A 23,012-nucleotide genomic window follows, 5' to 3' on the forward strand; every position below is an offset into this window, starting at 1 on the left:
CAGATATATATATATATATACATATACATACTAGGAAAACAGGAATCTATGTATGCAGATAATATTGAACACTACGGGTCTTATTAACTAATTAATTAATTGATGGATCGACGCCCATGACTCAGGGGGTGTTTTCAAGAGTCGGTTGTAAATCCATCTTTTTAGTTCACTTTAAGCGCCTTGGGACGATCAATCGATCGTGTAAGGTTCTATACAATTACAACTACATCAGTGATCTCTTTTTCTCCTTATTCGAGGATTTTCCCAAATTATCACCCGAGTAGACAATAGACACTATAATTGATAATGAAAAAATATATATATATTTCGGGTTTATAACGGCTTTACCGCTCAGGTGCAATTATCAAACTTACCTTAACAAAAATTAAGCTTAAATTTGTTTAAAATCCCTGACTCCCAGGTCTGGTCTTTTAAGATACAGAAGTGTGTTTCTATTAGTCATAATGATGATGATGATGAAGATAATAATGATGACGGTAAGATGATGATGGTGATGATGATGTTGGTAATAATAATAATAATAATAATAATAATAATAATACAGTAATAATAATAGTAATAATAGTAATAATAGTAATAATAGTAATAATAGTAATAATAGTAATAATAATAATAATAATAATAATAATAATAATAATAATAATAATAATAATAATAAAAAGAGAACATTTTGGTAAAGGCGAAAAAGATATTTGTAATTTGTCCAATCATTATAGGCCTAATTGTTTAGTTAAATCTTAATAAGCTTTAGACTAATTTGTCCTGGGTATGACATTAAATTCCATCCAGACATTACACCTCACTCAGAGTAAGTCTTAGTGACTGCCGAGGGGAAGGTGCTTACATTTGTAAACTACAGTTACACCGTTTCTGATATTATGTGTATTGTAAAACATTATTCAGCATCGGAAGAGCTTTCCAACGATACCAAACACAACTTTTGGCGAGTTTGATTTTTTGACCTTTTGTCATGTGACTTTATTAATTGGCCTATCTCTGTAAATATACATTATTAGGTATAATTGTAACGCAATTAAATGATCAGTGCATAATTCCCTTTTTATTGACACCAAACATGAACATGTTGTATGTGGTGCGTCGGCCATTTTGACATCCAAAATGGAGGTTGATGACGTGGATAAAAAAAAATGGTACCAAACTTTTTTGAATTCAGCACACCAAAAATGATAAAGTTAGCCAGTAAAATCCATTTTGGCACAAAAATCTAGCTAGAGCTAAATTTCTGACATAGCAAACCGCGAAGTAATTCATCAACATTTTATAATTTGTAGAATTTTTAAGATTACATTTTTAAGATTATATTTTTGCGTAACTTATTTTACTATTTTTTGACATCAGAACTTACTCTTCATTATTATGTAGTCCTTAGGTAATTAAGCTAAAAATTCCTCTTAGTCTTAATTGTATACATTTATTGCTGTAGTTATTGCCATTGTATGTTTGACGGATAATAGTTAGCTCTTAATGGCTGGTGAAACAATAAAATTAACAACCACAAGATCCGCCACGGATAATAAATTTGTGCGCCACAAAAGTCATACACCCGGCCTGCTTGTATTACACGAAATAAAAACATTTTAAAACAAATCTGCAACACGAAACAAGATTGATATATAAGCCTACATTTATTTCAGAACGTTTTGAACACGATACAATATCTATCATAAAAAAACAAAATATATACAATTATTATTGTGATTAAAACTGTAATTGAGAGACTATGACGTCATTTGTTACCCGAAAATAAAGACGAAATAAAGAATTACGGTATTGTTTAATGCATAATTTGATCTTGGATCTCGGATAAAACCGAAACGATAAAAAAAAATTAAATATTGCTAAAATTACAAGTAAAGAATAAATACATTTTAAAAGATCTGAATTGTTATGGACAATAGTTAAAATACTGATTCAAGATGCTTTACCCTATAGACCCCGTCCTTTGTAATAAGCTCATTTGACAGTAAAATATTATTGTATACGCCCTCTATACGGAGTTTTCAAAATTTACTACCCCTGTAGAGTGTTCATGAAAAGATGATCATAAAAACAGATATTAATATTTAGTAGGCTATAGTATATAGGTATATTTTAAATTCCTAAGCATGCTGCTCATAACACACCTGCCTCATAGATTTCAACACGGAATGAACATCATCTGGGGCACTGTAATTTCCGTCTCTAATGTTCGCTTGATGCAAGTAAGTATTATGAGAATGACTAGAAAAAGAATGTGTATTTGAGTAAAGTTCTTGATACCGTAAATGACTATTGTAACCGAGGTAGCCACTGTCCGTATCGATTTGTAATTGTCCGTCAGCTGCCGACTCGCCCGGACTATCCGGTGATCTTTTACGCTTCCGATCCGATTGTGGATACGACTCGTTGATAGAGGGCGGTGCATCAAGCCAATTTGCGTTTGAATTCCGCATTAAATCACCAGGTATAGGTACGGTTTTCTCAGTTGTCACCGGTGGAGAAGAGTATACAGGTAGAAGCTGCTTTACATTTGTTTGTGGCGCTGTGGTTGTCAATAAGAGGTCACGAGTATATGTCTCGTTCAATCGCGTATGAGTATTATTGAGTTGGTAATTCGGTCCCTGAAGTCCATGAAAGTGATCAACGGCGTGTCCTCCAGTCAAGAAATCGTCATGAGAGCGTCGAAAGTACGCCATACTTTCAGGCATCTGACCCACGTGCATTATACCGGTCATAGGATGTTGATGAATCGTTTGATACGAGTAAGGCAACTGGGAATGCCCATTTAGAGACGACGATATATGATCGCGTGACCTATTGCGGAAGTAGAAGTATATTATTTTGGTGATTTTTATTACAATTATTATGAATTAGGAATTTTTCTAAAGAAATGTCAACATAGGAAAGGCATTGTAACTAGTGTATGTCTATTAAAAACAAAAACATCCCTATTATACAGAATAAACACCGTGTTTAAAATACATTAACATTAAATACAAGGTCGTTACAAAGTTCAAAATATATTTGATTGGATTACAAATTTTGTTAACTGGACTTACCCGTCATAACTGTCTCTAAAGCCTTTGGCAAATGGATTATAGTCAATTTTCAGCTGTGTTACCTATGAGATAAACATAAAGACATATGAATGTTCTTAATAGTAACAAATTAATTATTATAATCATTACACTTTCTATTACACACACACACACACACACGCACATATATATATATATATATATAGGCCTATGTATATGCATATACACATATACATATACAAGATACAAGTCAACTTTATTGTCAAAATAATACATTCTGAGATATTTGTTGTACATGACATAGAATCTTAGAAAATATAAATTTGAGTCCTGTGCAGTTATCTTCTGAAATTTTGATTAAATAGATTACAAGCGATGTACAATGCTGAATTTTTAAAACAGTTTGTGGATATTTTGTTTTGTTTATGTCTAACCCTTCCCGATCTATTTATGATAATGTCTGAAAATAATGGATGGGATGAATCTTGCATAATTTAATTAAATTTCTTAAGTAAAAAATCATTAAAAATATCTTCCAAGGACTTAATGTCGGCTCCAATCACTCTTCCAGCCTTATTTGTTTGTGGCGCTGTGGTTGTCAATAAGAGGTCACGAGTATATGTCTCGTTCAATCGCGTATGAGTATTATTGAGTTGGTAATTCGGTCCCTGAAGTCCATGAAAGTGATCAACGGCGTGTCCTCCAGTCAAGAAATCGTCATGAGAGCGTCGAAAGTACGCCATACTTTCAGGCATCTGACCCACGTGCATTATACCGGTCATAGGATGTTGATGAATCGTTTGATACGAGTAAGGCAACTGGGAATGCCCATTTAGAGACGATGATATATGATCGCGTGACCTATTGCGGAAGTAGAAGTATATTATTTTGGTGATTTTTATTACAATTATGAATTATGAATTTTTCTAAAGAAATGTCAACATAGGAAAGGCATTGTAACTAGTGTATGTCTATTAAAAACAAAAACATCCTTAATATACAGAATAAACACCGTGTTTTTAATTACAGGCCTAGGCCAACATTAAATACAAGGTCGTTACAAAGTTCAAAATATATTTGTTCAAAATATATAACTGGACTTACCCGTCATAACTGTCTCTAAAGCCTTTGGCAAATGGATTATAATCAATTTTCAGCTGTGTTACCTATGAGATAAACGTAAAGACATATGAATGTTTTTAATAGTAACACATTAATTATTATAATCATTACACTTTCTATTACACACACATATACATATATATAGGACTATATATATACATATATATATATCTAAATACATATCCATATATATAATATATATATATATATATATATATATATGTATATATATAATCATGCATACATACATATATACATAGCCCAAAATACCGTACCACAAAAAAAAATATATATATATAAGTTAAGTGAAACGCTTGATTACGCACGTCTGTGTTTTGGTAAGCTGTAACTGCGTAGAATTGCGTTTCAGGAAAGCAATGTGTCAACATCTTGTACCTCTCGTTTAAGTCCATCACATGTATCCTAGGCTGATATTTATGCATCGAATTTAGAACAATCTAAGGACAAAAATAAAACAATACCGTTGAGAGCAGTGTATGTAATTTGTAACAACTACAAAGCTGAGCGTATGCTATAGATTTAATGAAGATTGTAGTGGTTCATTTTCAGTGGTATTCTGACGTCATAATCTGCCATAAATTTCTCTAAGTTTTAAGATACCATTTACAGACAGAGCTTGTTTTGCATTTTTATTAAAATATTTTTGCTCATGGACAGCTAATACATTGTTGCTAATTTGCATATGACTGTTGCCAACGTCATTACTTACGTAGCCGTTGTCTTTGCCTTTGTTATTGGTTAACTTGAGTTTGTTGAATATTATATCTTGTTTCATCCAATGTTCGCCGCTGTTTGGCGAGTCAGGGTGCATGTACATCATGTTCCCTGGAGAAAGGGAGAAATAAAATGTGAACACAGTTATATCGCAATACTTGGGTTAGGGTATCTTAACCCCTCAATGAATTATTTCAAAAATATGAACAATTTAGAAAGACCATTCTTTCAAGTAATGCTCCCAGATCACGTTCTTAGATCTCTTTATAAAATATATACATTCAATTCTCAATATTGTAAATGACATACCGGTATACAGTATTTCGCATTAATTTGTCATAGCAGTATGATACAATTTAATATGATACTGTTTCTTAATTTTCAAACTTAAATGTATTTGGAACAATCAATTTATCAGGTAGGTAGGCCCATTAATGATTTTTCACAAATATAAGCATTTGGACGTCCCTAAAGCTCTGTCTAGTTTATCAAATTTTCTTTGACAAAAAAATTCATATATAGTCATGATATACCTATACATAATACATGTAATAATAATAATAATAATAATAATAATAACAATAACAATAACAATAACAATAACAATAACAATAACAATAACAATAACAATAATAATAATAATAATAATAATAATAATAATAATAATAATAATAATAATAATAGTGTAGTTTTATATAGTGCCGTATCCATATATAAGATGTTCAGGGCGCTTGATATGTGGACTAGGAAACCCGATCAATTACTTTCTTCACCCCTAAGGGTCCCTTCGTGCCTGTGCTACCCGGTAACCCGGTACCAGCAACTCTCGTCGTCCACCACAGGGGCTGTCTGTTCCAGTACACCGGGTATCCCCCTACTCATCTCGAAGGATGTACTGGGTTCTTTATATTGCACACGAGCCACTGTATACACTGGGCCTACTGTTTATAGTCCTTATCCGAGAAGACTTGTTCTACCAGCAGAACCATAGGCTAGTCTGCCGTTCGAACCAGCACTGATATTATGGCTGTACCTTGCGGCGCCCCTGCTAACCGCTCGGCCATTTGACTCGCCTCATTTGATTCGACGTGATGTCATGATGACCAAATTTACGCATATCACATGTTTTTGTCAAATAAAAGTTGATAGTTTGGACAGGGCATTACTCAAGTATAATAAATAAAACATATAACAACTGCCAATGTAATCGACTAATGATTGAACGTACCTTTACTGAGATGTTCAGCTTGGCCAGTGGGAACCCATTTTCCTCCCTGAAATTTCCAATGATTTGGATCTGCAAGAACCATATCTACAAATACATTATAAGTGGATGTGGGATTCAAACCGGCGAGGCGGAAACCCAACTGTGGAAATATTCGTCTGCAAAAATAAAAATGGGTAAACATAAACACATATCCTCATGTTTATTAAATACACAAGTTTTAAAATGAGGATATAGAGTTAGGACTAAGATAAATTGTATTTAATATTTTACAATGTAATTTAATTGATAAAAAATGAATTTTTAAAAAAAGCCTACAATATCCAGAAAATTGAAAAAAAAAATAATTGAGTTCAATGTAGGTCTAAGGAATTCCGTTCATGATTTTTAATATATACCGTACAGTAACGCAATAAATGAATGAAATAAAACACTAATTGAGCAAACATGTATAAGAAATTTAATCTATTCAATTCAGGATTTTTGTCAAACATTACCGTATAAATTTTTAAAAATTATATTTAAAAAATCGCTTCCATCTGGTACAAATGCCTTTTTTATAATCATGCTATCAATACTGTATGATATAGGGAGCGCTTATCAGTAGTTTACGAATCAAGGATTATCTCATTACAGTATAAGTACTGATTCGTAACGAGACTCATTAGCGCTATCAAACTTGTATGGACAGAATAATTTACTGTAGGCCTTACATAAATGTAGACAATATTATATCAATTAAGGAGAAGATAATAACGAATACCAAGGTTACTCCTAATTATCACCTGTGCACATTATTATCTGTAAAATATTTAAATAACTGACCCGTTTTAAAGTCATTGTAGTTTTTTCTTTTAATTTCCTATGTGGAACCTTACACCACTAAATATTGTTAAAATTTAAAAAAAAAAGAAAAAAAGAAAAAACAGAGGCTCTATGTTCTGAGATTAGGTGTTGATCTAATACAATTTTAATTAATTAGGGCTTCAAAACCATTTAAAATGGATGTGAGCGCTATGATACAAATCTTCATACTTAACATTAAAAAAGTATCATTAACCAGTTCAACCATTAATTGTATTTCTCAACATACCAACCGTTTAATTTGATCGTTTTTCAATGTTCTTGTTACGGATACAGAATTTTGAGCCACATATAACATAATATTTATGCTATGTAAAAATCCTATTAGTGTCTACTTCCTGTAATAACAATGCGGGCCCACATAGGTCTATACATTAATTGCTAGCCCATTATCGTTATCAATGCCGACATTGATAATACTAAGAAATCTCAAAGATTAATGACCAAATTACTGAAAGATAAGAATTAAGCTTAGACAAGTATCTGCAGCTCTTTATTCTGTTTCTCGAAAAGTAACAATGTGACACATGTTCTACGTGCTTAAAGTAATGGGAATTAAGTGGGTGTTGGAAGGAGTGACACTTAATCTTGCTAATCTTCTTAAATAAAATGCCAATTAGTGAACTAAAGATTAAGACAATGAACTTGTGTAACACAGCGTTCCCTTTACATTGAAATATGATTGAGGTATCCAAAAAGTCGGCAGTAGCCCTTTACATCACCATGATACAATCAGAAATATAGCACCTCCCTGGTAAAATGTTGGCCTAGTTTAAAAAAATTAAATATTCACGTCTTTCTAAAAAACGGTAGACTCTTTTGTAACAATTTTTTTTAAATAGGCCTATACAAAGGCAGTTAGAAATCCAAATAAAATCATCGATAAATTTTGTGAATAGTTTAATTTAAGGAATCACATATGGTGGGTTCAATATTGTCATATTGAAAAATATAGGTTATTTCAATTTCGCTTTAATATTAATAATATATCGGTCTTATATAGCGCAAACACGCACGGAACACATACTCAGCTCCCTGGGGAGAATTCCATAATATTGCAGCTAGTATCAGCGCAGTTGTGTTCAAACCTACCAGTTACCAACTTGTACTCCCGGGTGGAGAGAGGCAACCGTAGGTAAAGTGCCTTGCTAAGGGACACAAGCGGTTTGCACAGCTAGAGTTTCGAACCCCCCCCCCCCCCCCCTGTTGGGAGTCCAAGCCACAACCGATGGGCTAACTAGCCTGTATTATTACTAATACTGTATAGGCCTACTTAAATCCGAAAAATATGAAAGGTATTTTTAAATAATAACGTGTCTTTGTTAACACCAACTAAGTCCCGTTCTGATTTCAGTTGGAAACTATGGAAATATAGTATATAATATACTAGAAATTCATTTTTTTTGTATTTATTAATGACAGTACATTGACAAGTGGTAGGGAGTTGTTGACTATAAAGAAATAGCTTCCACAGTTCAAATTAAAATTGAACTTAGAAATGTCATTAAACCATTGGGCGACATTGCGAATTTTATACTTGACTTCAAATATTTATCAAAAGATATTTAAAATAAAATTAAATATACATCATCAAAATTTCTCACAAAATTGCTATACTGTACTCGTAGAATTCAAATATACAGCTTACAACAGAACATATGAACGCAAAAACAATTTTCGTCGTAAATAACAGACGTCGTTTATAATTTATATAGAGTGTAGGTTGATATTCTTAGCCTATAGTCTAGCATATGCGGCCTGATTATTTTGGTCATCAATTACTTTCAGGTTGAGTTGACTAAAAAAACTTATAGAAGAAAAAAATATCTCTACGATCTGCGACTTTAAAGAGCTGGTAAGTACGTAGAATGATCACTTAAATGGACGAGTACATACCTACAGTATACTGCTTTATTTCTTCTAAGAATTTAAAAATGTATCCAAACTTGATATTGTTAATACAAAAGACTTTAATAATTGAATCATTGATTTTAATTGATATTAACATTGGTACAGAATCATAACCATAATAAAAAGCATTTACATACCACCGGTGGTAATGTATAAACGTATAGACTAAAAAGCTGTTTCTTACCTGGTAACAGTATGAAAAAACGATTATAGGCTACTATATAGTGTGTAGTTGGTATAAACTTCAAGCATCTACCGCGAATAATAACTTATATATAGCGCAAGTGATATATACAGTACCGTAATCATAAACGTATATTATACCTCCATGCGTATACTAACCAACAACGATTAATTTTCTTGATTTGAGTAGGTCTATCCTATCATAAACTATTCACCAATCAAATGCATGATAACTAGTAATTATGAAAATTACAGAACCTTCAACAGTTTCTATTTACGGTCATTCACAGACGTAAAGCAAAATTAGGCCTATTATTTTGTTTTGTACGGGGTACAATAATAAGCTAGCACTTTCATCTAGATTTTTTTATCTACTGTATTTTGCTTGTCTTGTTAAAACTCACCTGCCCTGTTTTGTAATTATCATCTCCGTTCCGTGCTGGTGAAATTTCATCCATAATTCTCGATTACAGAGAAATACAGATACTTTCGATTTTATGCATTGGACCGATTTCTGAGGATCTTCTGGAGGCGGTTTATCGGCAGGTGTGTCCAGACCGTTAATAACTGTATGTACGTCGCTAGAACTAACGCCATACTGCTGTTCAGTTGGGGAGATTCGGCCTGGATTTTCAGACATCAACGTTACTGCAGACGCTGCAAAAAAAGGTTGTGGAAAGCCAGGTTGAGGGTAAGAAGAAGATTCCTTATTTTCACCAATATCCGCTGCAACACTGTTTCGAATACAAGTTCGTCCATTAAGTATATTCTCGCTATCTTCGTCCTCTGTGTGTTCTTGTCGATCACCATCATAGGCCTGATTTCCTTTCTCATTACCTCTATAATTCAACAATCGATGAATTGAAAAATTGTCCGAATGTTCACCGGTTTCTATACCATCAGTATATGCAGAAAAGTGTGTCGATTCAATTGGTATTGAACTTTGGTAAGAATATGACACCTGTTGTTGAGTGCTGACGCAACTTCGTTCCGCTCTTATCATGATCTACAACTTCGAGAGAGTTTACTTTTAAGATGAATTATCCGAACACCTTTTTACAAGGTGAGAACATTCACACATTAACGCCTTCTACTTCAGGTCCGTTGCTACATTTACAAGTTATCCTTCCTAAAACATGGGTCTAATTCACAGTCGTCCCCTGGACATACCTTTGTATACATAGCATGCTTCACAGAAAAAAAAATCACCTTGCTTCATCCCTATTGGCTAATAAAAACAACAGTAACTCAACGCCTACAATTACGTAATACAACGAGATATGACGTCACATTTTAGTACTGAAGCCTATTCAATAAAACTAGACATCAATACAATACAAATTGTATGCTTTTCATTAATGAGGATTCTACGTAGTGTTTAATCATGTTAAGGGTTACTTTAAAACATGCCTTTGTATAATTATGTTAAAAATATATACAGGAAACATCCTAATCTTTCAGAAATATATTTAAATGCTTAAAGCAGGATATAGCACCTCCATGAATAAAGGCATTTAAAAAAAATAATTTAACAACTTTTTACAACGAATAACTTTTCCTTACTTTAAAAATTCAGCAGCAGATCAATAGCAAAACTTTGAAAGCCGTGAATAAAGACATTTTTAAAACTAATTTAACAACGTTCTACAACGAATGACTTTCTCCTTACTTTTAAAATTCAGCAGCAGATTAAAGCACAACTTTTAAAGCCGAATTTAAACAATAATAATCTCTCAGGGACCACTACATAGGCTATGTTTACTGTACTGTATTTGAAGTAAAACTTACCCACTACTCCTGATTTTTTATCGGTGTGACGCTGACCAAGTATATAATTATAGGCCTTAATTATGTTTACTTTATGTTTAATTTATGTTTATCGGATATATATCTGTCTCTTATACACATCTAGATGTGTATAAGAGACAGACTTTAAAAGCATTAAATCAAAACATTTGTGGGAAAACATAGCACATAGCGACAAGGTGTGTACAACTGTCTCTTATACACATCTAGATGTGTATAAGAGACAGATATTATACCTTTCTATGTGTGGTCTAGTTTCTAGTTGTTATTTAATTATTTTACTGTTGGAGGTGGAACTATTTTAGGGGAGTCTTATTTATATGTTTTGTTGTACCCTCCACCAGTTTAAGAGTTTAATAATTAGGCCATTTAAAAATAGAGTTGTTGATCGTCCTTTTAAAAAAATAAAGTTGGTAGGAAGATAGATTTTCCCCCGGTAATTAAACCACCCATTGATACATACCAAGTCTTTATATCACCCATGGAGTGCAATGCCTCATGTGTAAATGGTGGCTTGGTGGCTGACTTTAATGCTTTGCTTTGACAGATCTTCCAGTGTAGTGTTTGATCAGGTGGAATTAATGCGAACAAACAAATATTAGACAAAATAATTACACACAAAAAAGCCTAGACCTAGCCGAAGTTGAATTGTAGGCGGAAAGATTTTTGGCAAAAATGAAACAAAAAATGGTCGAGTGATTTTTTTGTTATGTTGGGAGGGGACTCGACGATCAACAACTTATTTTTTTACATGGCCTTAAACGTGATGTACCGAAGCATTTATTATTCTAAAAAAATATGGTCTCGCCAATTACCAACTGCATCAGCCTTATCTTGAGCTCTATTTGACTTTACAATTACTTCAGCTCTCATATGCGAGCCTTACTCCAAACAAAACAGATATAAAACGCTTCGCCCTGCATAATAGTGAATTTAAGACGATAATTATACATTGCACAATACTGTCTAATTGGACGATTGACTTAAGTTGAGTGCAAAACAAAAGAAACAGGAAAGCTTTCCTAAGTCTTTTGTGTAAATTAGAAATAAAGAATTGGGAGGAGTTCCAACTTGTGATTCTTAGAATACGTTATAAAGTACATACTGACCAGGTAGCGTTGTTACCAGTAATTGACGCCGTCAATCATGTAGTCCTTATTGTATAGATATTCGTGTTACTAATTATGCTTAAAGTATGAAAAACTACAATTGACTTTGTTTTAAGTCCACTCATTTAACTTCCTTTTCTCAAACACTCAGAGTCACTAAGTTAATATATAAACCAGAAAAAAATCGCAAATTATGGTACCGAATTGATAATTGATAATTTTTGCCAAAAATTAGAGGATTATTAAACCCGACGAAATTACCATTCTGTTCGCAAATTACGTAGCGGCCAACAGCAGTGATACAAAGCACTACCTTATGGTTCTTTGAAGTTGAAAAAGATACAAATTATTGTACACAAACTATAATTATCTTATTTTGGTTTGCTCTTTGAAATTTAGTGATAGACCTAATGCCTTCTAAGTCGACTGCGTTCGAGTTTTTTTCTCAGATCACTTGCCAAATAATCAAAAGTATGTCAGCGTATTATGTTTTGTAATTAGGCCTAATATTTAATTCGTAGTTTAGCTGTAAATCTACAATACGGCCCCACCAACATTGATAAATTGTCACTCTCGACTGACTCGATTTTATGAAGAATGCCATGACGCGCGCGCAACTGATCGTTTTTAATAACGATCTGTTCAGACTACCAGCGACAATCAGCGGACGGCGTCGTGTCGTTTAACGCTCAGAGGGAGCGAAGTTGGATTCGTCGCCGACGGTCTTACGACACAGCGAGTGCTGGCTTAACTATCTCAAGAAAGCGGCTAAGCAGACCATGTTTATATTAGTTCAGGTTTTCTTATGCCTATTAATAAAATCGAATTCGACGGCCGCCAGTGAACAAAATGAGTCATCGCCATGTGAGCCTAATATACTTAAAATATTGGCACTGGATAAGGCCATGGGGATAAACATAAACTAATAAAATCATTAATAAAACAATATGAGTTTTTACAAAAGTGACAAGACACATGGACCTGTATCTTTACTTAATGAATAATCAACTATTTTCTTTATAAATAAATGTGAAGAAATTGCACAAACGTATCTTAAATTGTCGATTGCAATTTCCACCGTGCATTTATTTTTTAATATTATAAAATTAGTATTTAAGGTTCCTGTTGTAATCGTTTAATTAAAATTTGTTAGCAGAGTCATTTCTATCTCTGTGTCATATCAAAAGAAAAGAACGAACACCAGTTTTTAACTCTTTCTCCGACTGGAAACGAATGTTTCAGGGTAACATCCGTGTAAAGTTTATGTAGGTTATTTATACAAAACCATTCTCCAAACCACTGTTTTTTTTAATACCCATCTTTACAAGTCTTTTTATACTGAGCCTCAGATTAGATGGTGTTATTCCATCCATTGAATTGCTAGCTAGAATAAAGCATTAAATCAAAACATTTGTGGGAAAACATAGCACATAGCGACAAGGTGTGTACAAACATCATCGAAAGAGGTTCCGGCCCATTGCCACCCTAGGCCTGTTGCCACCCGGCCTTTAGCCACCCGGTCCGTTGCCACCCAGGCCTTTTGGCACCCGGCCCGTTCCCACCTTAGGCCAGTTGCCACCCAGGCCCGTTCCCAACCGGCCTTTTGTCACCTTTGAAAATGTCGAATATTTATATTATTTTTGCGGGGTTTTTTTTACAGATTTGTAGGCCTACTAGTAGGCCCACTGTAGCAGATTTTTTTCTTGAGAAAATTGCAGATAAACATTGTTATAAATCCGCATAAAGAGAGAAATACTGCAGTGTCTAGTTTATTTTATATTTTATTTTTAAGTATATTTTTATTCTAAAATAGAAAGAAATAGCCTGTACTTTTACAATTAAAAAACAACACATTTATAATAATAATAGTTATGTATATAGTATAACCACAAGCCTATATTATGTGTGTTCTTACCACTAGGAGAAAATTGCAGAAATAAACATTGTTATAAATCCGCATAAAGAGAGAAATACTGCAGTTTCTAGTTTATTTTTACATTTTATTTTCAAGTATATTCTTATTCTAAAATAGAAAGAAATATCCTGTGCTTTTACAATTAAAAAACAACACAATTATAATAATAATAGTTATTTATAGTATAACCAGAAGCTTATATTATGTGTGTACAATGAACTTTATGGAATTTATTTGGTTTTTGTCACTTTATGCGGACAATTTATTACAAGCCTATATATTTTCTCATGAGAAATAACCGTCAATGATAAACTTTGGATGAAGCTCTTCTCGTTAGCGGTAAACTACGAAGGACAGTGGGCCTACTAGGACCGGTTTTGCGGCTAAAATCATCCGGAGGACCGATTTTAGTAGTCCGGCAGACCGATTTTGGCGGCCAAAATCTGTCCGCCGGACATTTTTTGGCCCGGACCAATTTTTGCGTGACAGGCCTACTATACAACTATGGGTGGCAACGGGCCGGGTGGCAAAAAGCCGGGTGGCAACGGGCCTAAGGTGGCAACGGACCGGGTGGCAACGTTCCGGGTGGCAAAGGGCCTATGGTGGCAACGGGCCGGTGCAAAAGGCCTGGTGGCAACAGGCCTAAATGGCAAAAGGCCGGGTGGCAAAAAGCCGGGCGGCAAAATGCCGGGGGACAACGGGCCTATGGTGGCAAAAGGCCGGGTGGCAACGGGCCGGGTGGCAAAGGGTTGGGTGGCAAAAGGCCGGGTGGTCAGGTAGCAACGGGCCTATGCCCCATCGAAAGTATGTTATGGCAATAAAGACGCAGTTATAGGGGTGGGGCTGATGGAGGTTGGGCGAAGGTGAAATGGGAGGGCTCGATGATAAGTGAGGGAGCGTGAATATTTTGCTTAGCAAATTTCCAGTGGAGGAGGGATATCTTAGCAAATATCAGAATCTTTTCAAGGCATGACAGCCATCATAGAATTCATCACTGATCGAGGAAACACAGGTTTAAAGCACAGTCTACAAATGCTAAAACAAAATGCCTATTCCTAATGAAAAAATAATTAATTTCTGACATGTAAGGCTAAATTAATGCAAATCAAGTTAATTTTAATTTCAAAGCAAACAGAAATGTTGTTGTTGTTGATGCAAATGATGATGATGATGATTGTAATGATGATGACACTGGATGATGATAATAATAATGATCAAGCGGATGGTGATGACGACGACGAAGTTAATGGTGATAACAGCGATGATGTAGAAACGATGACAGTGGCGATGACATGAATCTAATGATCATATAAGAGGCACGTATGACCTATGAAGTAGAGAAACTTGTGTAAATAGAGCATATATTTATGTCATAGATTAAAATTCCGGTATCTATCATTATAGGCTAAAGTCTTGCTTATGCTAAGATATTAAACATGAATATATACAGGATTGCCAACTAAATGGACGACGTAGTCGGGGACATATCATCAAGCTATCAAACACAATTTAAAACGTTCAGTAGACTGAGGATTAACCTACACATTCACGAATGTATGCTTAGGCCTACTATATGAAAAAAAAAACTGTGCAAACAAAGTACACCAAAGATAGATATTAAAATATATGAATTGGTGTTTATGCACGCATTGCTTAGGTGTTTACGTTTTTATGCTCGAACAGCGAAAGTAAATACATTGATTAAGTGCACTGTTTGCTTTCAATTGACAATTTACCATGTTTATTATTGGTATTCAGCAATGCACATGCCTTGGGTACCATTTACCATATGGAGTAACATATATCTTAGCTGTACATTATACACAGGGTACGAGATCAAATTATTGTTTGGTAGTGTTCTATATATATTTTTAAAGGTAAGATATTATGTTTATGTTTTTAACACATAGTGACGATCTGAAAGACTTTATACACATCAACAGATGTTTATACAAAACCAACTCTTCGTTTGTTTAAACTGACACGGTGGTGCTTTTTAGGTAGTTGATACAGTAGTCTAAAAATGATACTCGTTTGTAGGCCTACCTGTACAGGCGCTTCCAGTGGCTGATCCAGTAATTTAAACTAGAGAGGCGAATATGGAGCTACTTTCACAGACATAGAGGGTCTACACCACCTCAGTACACCATGGTTGGGGCTGAGGCAAGAACCAATTTATGATGGCACATTCAGATGGCCGGAATGGCACTCTCAATACTTAAATTAGAGTACAGTTTTTTTCTCCACTGATTTTTAAAATAATTTTGTAAGTTAAAGTGCTGTCTCTTATACACATCTAACATAGCACATAGCGACCTATATATCACGGTATCTTTGTTACTACAAAAAATAAAAATAACATGTATTTGAAGCCAAAGGATGAAATTTAATTCTTAAGCGAAGGCATTTTGACATCATGTAAAATACTGCATTTTATTGTCTGTAGGCCCCTAATCTATATTGTAGTATTTGTACACATTTAAATTTAATTGTTATTTACCGAATACTGCCTGTGACTCTATTCTATCGCATGTATTTTCAGTTTCAGCCTTTATGTCACCGTTTCATAAAAAAAATCATTAAAAAAAATACAGTAATTCAGCCTTTGGATGCAAATGTGTTTTTTTACGTTTGTTTTTTTTTAATGTTTTTTTTTTGGTTTTGTTTTGTTTTGTTTTGTTTTTTTGCAATAAAGATACCAATATATAATTTTTTCGATAGCACCAATATAAAAATTTATGAAAAAAAATATTTTGATATTTCTTATGTGTAGGCCTATGTTTTTATATTTTGATGTCTATATTTTGAATTTGTGTATGTTTTGACGAATATATTTAAATTTATATTTTCTTATAAAGATGCAGTAATGGAAACATGAACAAATTAGGTAACTCCAGCCTCATACTCATCATTGGGTTAACCGTTATAGTTTGTGCTGATGGCTGCCTTGACGTCATTTGTAGTTTTGATGATTTAACAAACACTTCAGACTGTTCGTCGAAGGAGCTCACATGCTTTCCAGAGTTTGAAAATAGAACAAGAATCTTTGTCTTCGATAATAATCTTCTTCATAGAATTCCTGACAATGCATTTGTAAATGCAACAAAAATACGTGTTTCGAGTATGCAACATAATCATATTGATCATCTTGAGAAAAATGCTTTCGCTCACGCTAATCAGCTTGTTGAAATAAACTTGAATGGAAATTATATTAGCGATGTAAGCAGCTCAGCATTTGAAGGACTGACCAAGTTGCATTTACTGATTTTATCCAATAATCATCTGAGTTATCTTCCTGCTCTAAACGAGCTGGTTTCTCTTGAAACGTTGCTGCTTGATAACAATATCTTCTTACTCACACCTGAATTGCATTTACCCCGGCTGACGACATTGTCCCTCCGTCGCAACAATATAGGCCATGTGATAGCTGAAAGTTTTGAAGGAGTTCCCTTATTGGCCAATCTGGATATGAGAGAAAACCAAATAAGTGCCTTCATTGTCGAAGACGCTTCCATTAGTTTTCAAAAGATAAGAAAAATTGATGTCAGCCATAACAAATTGACAAATTTTCGTTTTGTCACAAAGAGCACTATGGAAATTTTGGAATTGTCGTATAATCGACTTGCTGGGATAGATTTTATGGCAGGAGCAGTTAGATCAATTATACTAGAAAGTAACCTTATACATGATCTTCACGACGTCAGTGTAACAACAGAAGACAACAATGTTGATAGTAGTATTGGTCAAACTGAAATCCTAATGGAGAACAACCAGATTGAGTTCATCACACCATCTTCATTTCAGAACATTGCAGCGCCAATAGATGTACTTTCTATTAGTCGTAATCGTATTTACTTCATATCACCAAACAGCTTCGTTACATTAACACACATTGAAAGAATTTATCTGAATGGTAACAATCTCCAGGAGGTCAAATATGGAACATTCGTGATGTTACACCATTTGAAGGTCATTGACATTAGCGATAATTTTATACAGAGTCTTGAAATCGGTGCGTTTGCGTTTCTTCCAGATCTTACCAAGGTTTTTATCGGGGGAAATCATGCCCCGCAGTGGCTAAGAAATTTTTCTATGACGTTTAATCATTCTAATATTCTTAATATAGTCGATATTTCAGGAAACAATATATATGATATTCCTTCTGATTTTTTTGAAGTTATAGGAAAAAGTTTGACTCATCTTGTATTAAGTGACAATCAGTTAGATGATCTGAAGACTTCATACTTTTTGAATGCAGGTATCATTGAGGTTGTAGACGTAAGAGGGAATAATATCGAAACAATCGACGACGACTTTTTCCAAAAACAAATATATCTTGAGGAGATCAACTTGAATGGCAACCCATTACTTTGTGATTGTCGCTTAAAGCCATACCACACATGGTTACAACAGAAGAGTATGGAAGACCTAGCTATTTGCGAAGGACCACCTAACATCACAGGGATCAAAGTAATTGATCTGTCTGATTCCCAACTAGTATGTTCTTTGCCAAGTATACAATTAAACAAAACAATTGTTTTCAGAGCCGAGGGTTTAGATGTTGTTTTGGATTGTATTGCATTTGGAATTCCGCAGCCTGTTGTTTCTTGGGTATTACCGAATAAAACTGAGCTCACAGCAACCACAACGCTAAAATACCAGTTACAGTCGAACAACTCTTTGCTTATTTCCGACATCGTTTTGGCTGATCAAGGTCGTTATTCGTGCGTTGCTTCTAACATTGTTGGAACTGTCAAGGACACCATTCAACTATATGTCACACATCCCATTAAAACAGTAGAGGAACTTGGCAGGATGGCAGGATTAGCGATCGGTATTGCTGTACTTGTGCAGACATTCTTTGCATGTTTGTTTATTTACTATTGGACAAACCGGAAGGTAGAACCTAGAAAAACTAACAATAAGCTACTGGCAAAAGCTTATCCGATAGAACGTATTCATCTTCGCAGTCGAAAATCAACTCTTACAGTAGATGCTACGGCAGACAATGGGGAGATCCGCGATACAAATGAAAATGATGACTTATCCACGCAGCAGTATGAAGAAATTCCAAGCGAATTGTTGACTGACATTTCAACTTTTGAAAACGTCGATGAGTCTGTTGCAACTAACATTTCAGAAGTCAGTTTGAAGCCTAGTTACAATGACCCACAGGAACAAATTTTTACGAATCCTGCATTCTCTCAAGCTGACGACGAAACTAATAGTGAAATCAATTTGGAACGAAATGAGATTCCGATTAAATCCTCCAAACCAGATAATAAAAGTAAGCTCGCCCCAAAGGATGAAGGTAGTTTAGGGTCGCCTGCCTACGAGAAGTATTTTAAAGAGAAGGGAGAGAGAAGGGGTGTGTCTTCAAATCCTAATCACAAATCACACAAACGTTCAAACCAGAAGAAAGATAAAGACATCAACAGCGAAAGCGTTGGCGCCATGTTCAACTCTTATTTCCAAGAAGAAATGTTTGAAACATATTGCTAATCAGGTGAAACATAGGATTTTTTTTTTATCTTCTTTTTCGCATGACACACTTTTTTTGCAAAATAGGCCACTTCTGTATTAGAAATTAACATTAATATTGTTGTAATGTATGGCATCCCTATAGGAAGGAGAACATAAACAAAATTGAATTGATTCAGCGTCGCGCTACCAGATTCATCTTGCATCAACAAAGACAGGAGGATACATATAGCAACCGCCTTGAGTCTTGAACTCTGTACAACCGAAGCTAATAGGAAATATTTTACCGTACTGTTTGTTTGTAGACTTCTTTATAACTGTTTACATGATTCTGTTGTTCTCGATAACATCGAAATCAGTAGTTATCGTGTCAATAAACTCTTTTTTATCCATTTGCGGGCTAATACAGATTCTGCTAAGTACTGCATTCCTGGCCGTTTCATGAGAATTTGGAATAATTTACCTATTGATATTAAAGATTCTTTTGTTTGTGACAGCTGGGGCACTTTCAAAGGGAAAATTAAACATTATTTTAGACAATTTCGTTCATGGGATTGTTAATTGTTTTTCCTCCAACTGTTTTTAATTTTTTTTTAATTATTTATATATTTTGATATTTGTATATTTTTGGTAAAATTAATATTTATATTAGTTAACAATTTTGAATTTGGAGCTGGAGGGGCACACCATTTCCGGTGGTAGTATTTTTTGTACCGCTTTTGCCTCTCTTCAGCCCTCCTCTGCCCTCTTTCTTTTTTGATTTTTTTTTTTTTTTTTTGTGGTTCTGGCTGAAAGGAATAAAATAAAATAAAAAAATTACTTACGTTTATCATAATTTAAAAAAATACGCTTATGTATGATTTGGAAATTACATGTGCTATACTTTACCACAATGAAAGATCGATGGCCGAGAATGTGTATAAAATAACAGTTACGGCAAGCTGATGTCAAATACCATTCATTTAAGCAGGGCACTCGCTGCGTCGTACGTCTGTCCGCCGACGAATCCAACTCCGCTCCCAGTCAGCGCTAGACGACGCTACGCCTGCTGCTGATTCTCTGCGACAGTCTGAACGGATCGTCAATAAAAACGGTCCGTTGTTCGTTCATCGTGGCATTACGTTTTTCCATAGAATCGCGTAGGCCAACGACGTCAGGTGCACTGAGTGCACAGCTTAAGCAGGTCTAACTCGTCCTTTGGATTTGATTTTTTGTCACATGATTTTCTTGTGTTAAAAACATGATTTACTATACGTCTATCTAAAACATTACTTGTACTTTACAATTAGAGAAATGTTTAATAAGAAAGTGGAGTCACAAAATCTCTTAAGTCATACGGTAACTGAAATAGTACCTAGTCTAGTGATACCTACTGTACTGTACTGAGGCCTATTTAAATACATTTTTTAGATCGGCTCTCCTTTTTCATCTTTCTTTCAGAGGTCAAAAACATTTTTTTTTAAATCATATAGAGGTGTAAAATAATCATTTAGAATAAGCATTTTTGAGGAAAATATTAGTATACGACCCCCTGTTATGGAGTTATGCATTTTTAAATAACATGAGGTCAAGAATTTAGACGCAAAGCTTATCTTATTTTCGCTATTTACGCACAACTGACTTGGGTTGTTTTTCATCACTTTAAGATATCTACTGATTCATGGGATCATGGCATATTAATTTTATTTGTCTTAAAAAATTATAATAGGTCAGTTTTTTTTTTTGTAGTATTTCTATGTCTATAATATTTTATTGGTTACGTAAAGTTTGATAACAATAATTATGTACGCTTTCCCTTGTCATTAGTTACAGTGACTGGTTAGTTTCTGATTGCAGTATGTAAATTAAAAGTCCAAAACCTCGCACCCCATGTGAAAACAAAATGAGCGCTAATCCTATTGGTATCAGGGGTGGCACCAGTCGGGGAGAAAAAGCACAATTCGTCGGGGACAAAAAAAAATTATATGTATTTTCTACATATTATTGGACTTTAAAATCGATTAAATAAGCCTTTGAAACCCCTAAATTGTCAAAATTTTCGGGGGCTTCGCCTCCAGGACCACTTTCACAACCTTTTAATCGAAGCTCGACCACGCCCACTTTGGTTTCGTCGGGGAAATCTGACCCCTTCCTTCCCCCCCCCCCCCGTCGGGAAAATCCTGGTGCCACCCCTGGTTGGTATACGGCGGAGTTCATAGCTACAGAGAAGCTACGTTATTATATCTGTTGACAAACGTAGAGTATGGCAAGCTGAAGATGATTTTTAGTTTTTCGTTTCATTCAATCATTCATTCGATCAATAGAACATTAATACTGCACCATGTTGCCAAGTATAGATGAAGTTTAAAAGTTTGCTCTTTCTCAGATGATAGTGTTTTACTCAAGGATTGATATGGTGATGGCGATGATGATAATGATGATAGTGATGATGGCGATGATAATGTTGATGATGATGGTGATAAATTATGATAATGGTGGAGTATAGCTCAAGCTTGCCTTCCAATCTTAGGGCACTGGTTTGGTTCAATTCCTGCGAGAAGAGGATTTTTCTCACTATTAAGAAACCAACTCCACTACTTTAGCCCTATAAATGAAGTTTATTAGAACAGCACTTCTCTACCGTAGTGGTGAGATGAATGTATAAGAATGAATTAAATCAATTAATAAAATAAAATTATGAAAGCCGGACATACTGCTAAACTTCAACAATAATGATAGTTTCATTTCTGTTACTTCCTGTCCACAGCGTTTATCACCTGCGTTTCAGCTGATTCATTGTATTTAATGCTAAATTCTAATGTACATTGTTAAAGTTGACAACGCAAGATTGAAAATAATGCAAACCTGTTTATATTTGAAAAGTAAATTTTATTGATAACTATGGTCGTCATGCTTTTTAAAATGCATCATGTTAATAATTTCAATGTTGTATATATCATATCCATTTTAAGCTTCTTATTTAAAAAAAAAACGATGTAACAGAAATTAATGATAAAAATGAAAATAAGTGTAACAAATTGTCCCAACTGGAATCCTAACTAGGTCCTCTACTAAAAGTGTGCAGACGCCTCAACCAACTTGTCCATTGGGCGGTGTGGTGAATCGAACTCAATTTGCGACCGCTACTTTAACACTTTTGAAGTGGGTACAACATTAATTCTCGACTATTTATAAAAATGGAACAGAGATCATTGTGATACACTCTCATCTAGAGCATTTTAAAACTAGACAGAACTCTGAAAAGGTAATTATTTTTTAAATATACAAGGATAGGCATATATGTAAAGAGATTAACTCAAAATTGACTTATTATATATATACATATATATACACACACATATATATACATATCTATAGGCCTATATATGTATATATATACACATATATACACATACATATATATACACATATATATAATATGTGTAGCCCTAAATGCATATGTATGTATATGTATATATAGGCCTATACACACACACATATATATACACACACATATTATGTGTGGGATATATATGTGTGTGTATAGGCCTATATATGTGTATATATATAAATCACGATAGCCGTTAACACTGTTAAATTACCGAGGACTATTGGCCCGAAAT

At 34.3% G+C, this 23,012-nt stretch overlaps 2 protein-coding genes across 3 annotated transcripts; one reads left to right on the top strand and one right to left on the bottom strand.

Annotated features, from left to right (window-relative positions):
- Nucleotides 1–1,648: 1,648 nt before the first annotated feature.
- LOC117106008 (T-box-containing protein 2-like) lies at nt 1,649–10,302 on the bottom strand. Of its 2 annotated transcripts, XM_033247321.1 has the most exons (7): nt 9,504–10,302; nt 6,145–6,299; nt 4,912–5,027; nt 4,508–4,639; nt 4,164–4,225; nt 3,637–3,920; nt 1,649–2,551 (listed from the first exon to the last, which is right to left on the bottom strand). In XM_033247321.1, the coding sequence occupies exons 1-7, from the start codon at nt 10,100–10,102 to the stop codon at nt 2,142–2,144; spliced, it is 1,758 nt and encodes a 585-aa protein (XP_033103212.1). In that variant the 5' UTR covers nt 10,103–10,302; the 3' UTR covers nt 1,649–2,141. The 2 variants fall into 2 exon arrangements, with proteins under 2 accessions (XP_033103212.1, XP_033103213.1); XM_033247322.1 differs by lacking the exons at nt 3,637–3,920; nt 4,164–4,225 and adding an exon at nt 3,081–3,142 and having other exon boundaries at nt 1,649–2,835; nt 9,504–10,300.
- A 5,287-nt stretch (nt 10,303–15,589) lies between these two features.
- Nucleotides 15,590–19,880, top strand: LOC117106007 (insulin-like growth factor-binding protein complex acid labile subunit). Its single transcript, XM_033247320.1, has 2 exons — nt 15,590–15,806; nt 16,788–19,880. The coding sequence occupies exon 2, from the start codon at nt 16,804–16,806 to the stop codon at nt 19,429–19,431; it is 2,628 nt and encodes an 875-aa protein (XP_033103211.1). The 5' UTR covers nt 15,590–15,806; nt 16,788–16,803; the 3' UTR covers nt 19,432–19,880.
- Nucleotides 19,881–23,012: the final 3,132 nt, after the last annotated feature.

Source organism: Anneissia japonica, unplaced genomic scaffold (assembly GCF_011630105.1).
Source record: "Anneissia japonica isolate Jap-2015-1 unplaced genomic scaffold, ASM1163010v1 scaffold284860_len1800451_cov186, whole genome shotgun sequence".
In the NCBI taxonomy this organism is placed as follows: domain Eukaryota; kingdom Metazoa; phylum Echinodermata; class Crinoidea; order Comatulida; family Comatulidae; genus Anneissia; species Anneissia japonica.

Coding starts and splice junctions, on each gene's coding strand:
- LOC117106008 (XM_033247321.1), bottom strand. CDS start 10,102: ATGATAAGAGCGGAACGAAGTTGCGTCAGCACTCAACAACAGGTGTCA. Junction 4,640..4,911: donor AAGGCAAAGACAACGGCTAC/GTAAGTAATGAC, acceptor TTTTGTCCTTAG/ATTGTTCTAAATTCGATGCA. Junction 4,226..4,507: donor CAGCTTACCAAAACACAGAC/GTGCGTAATCAA, acceptor TTTATCTCATAG/GTAACACAGCTGAAAATTGA.
- LOC117106007 (XM_033247320.1), top strand. CDS start 16,804: ATGAACAAATTAGGTAACTCCAGCCTCATACTCATCATTGGGTTAACC.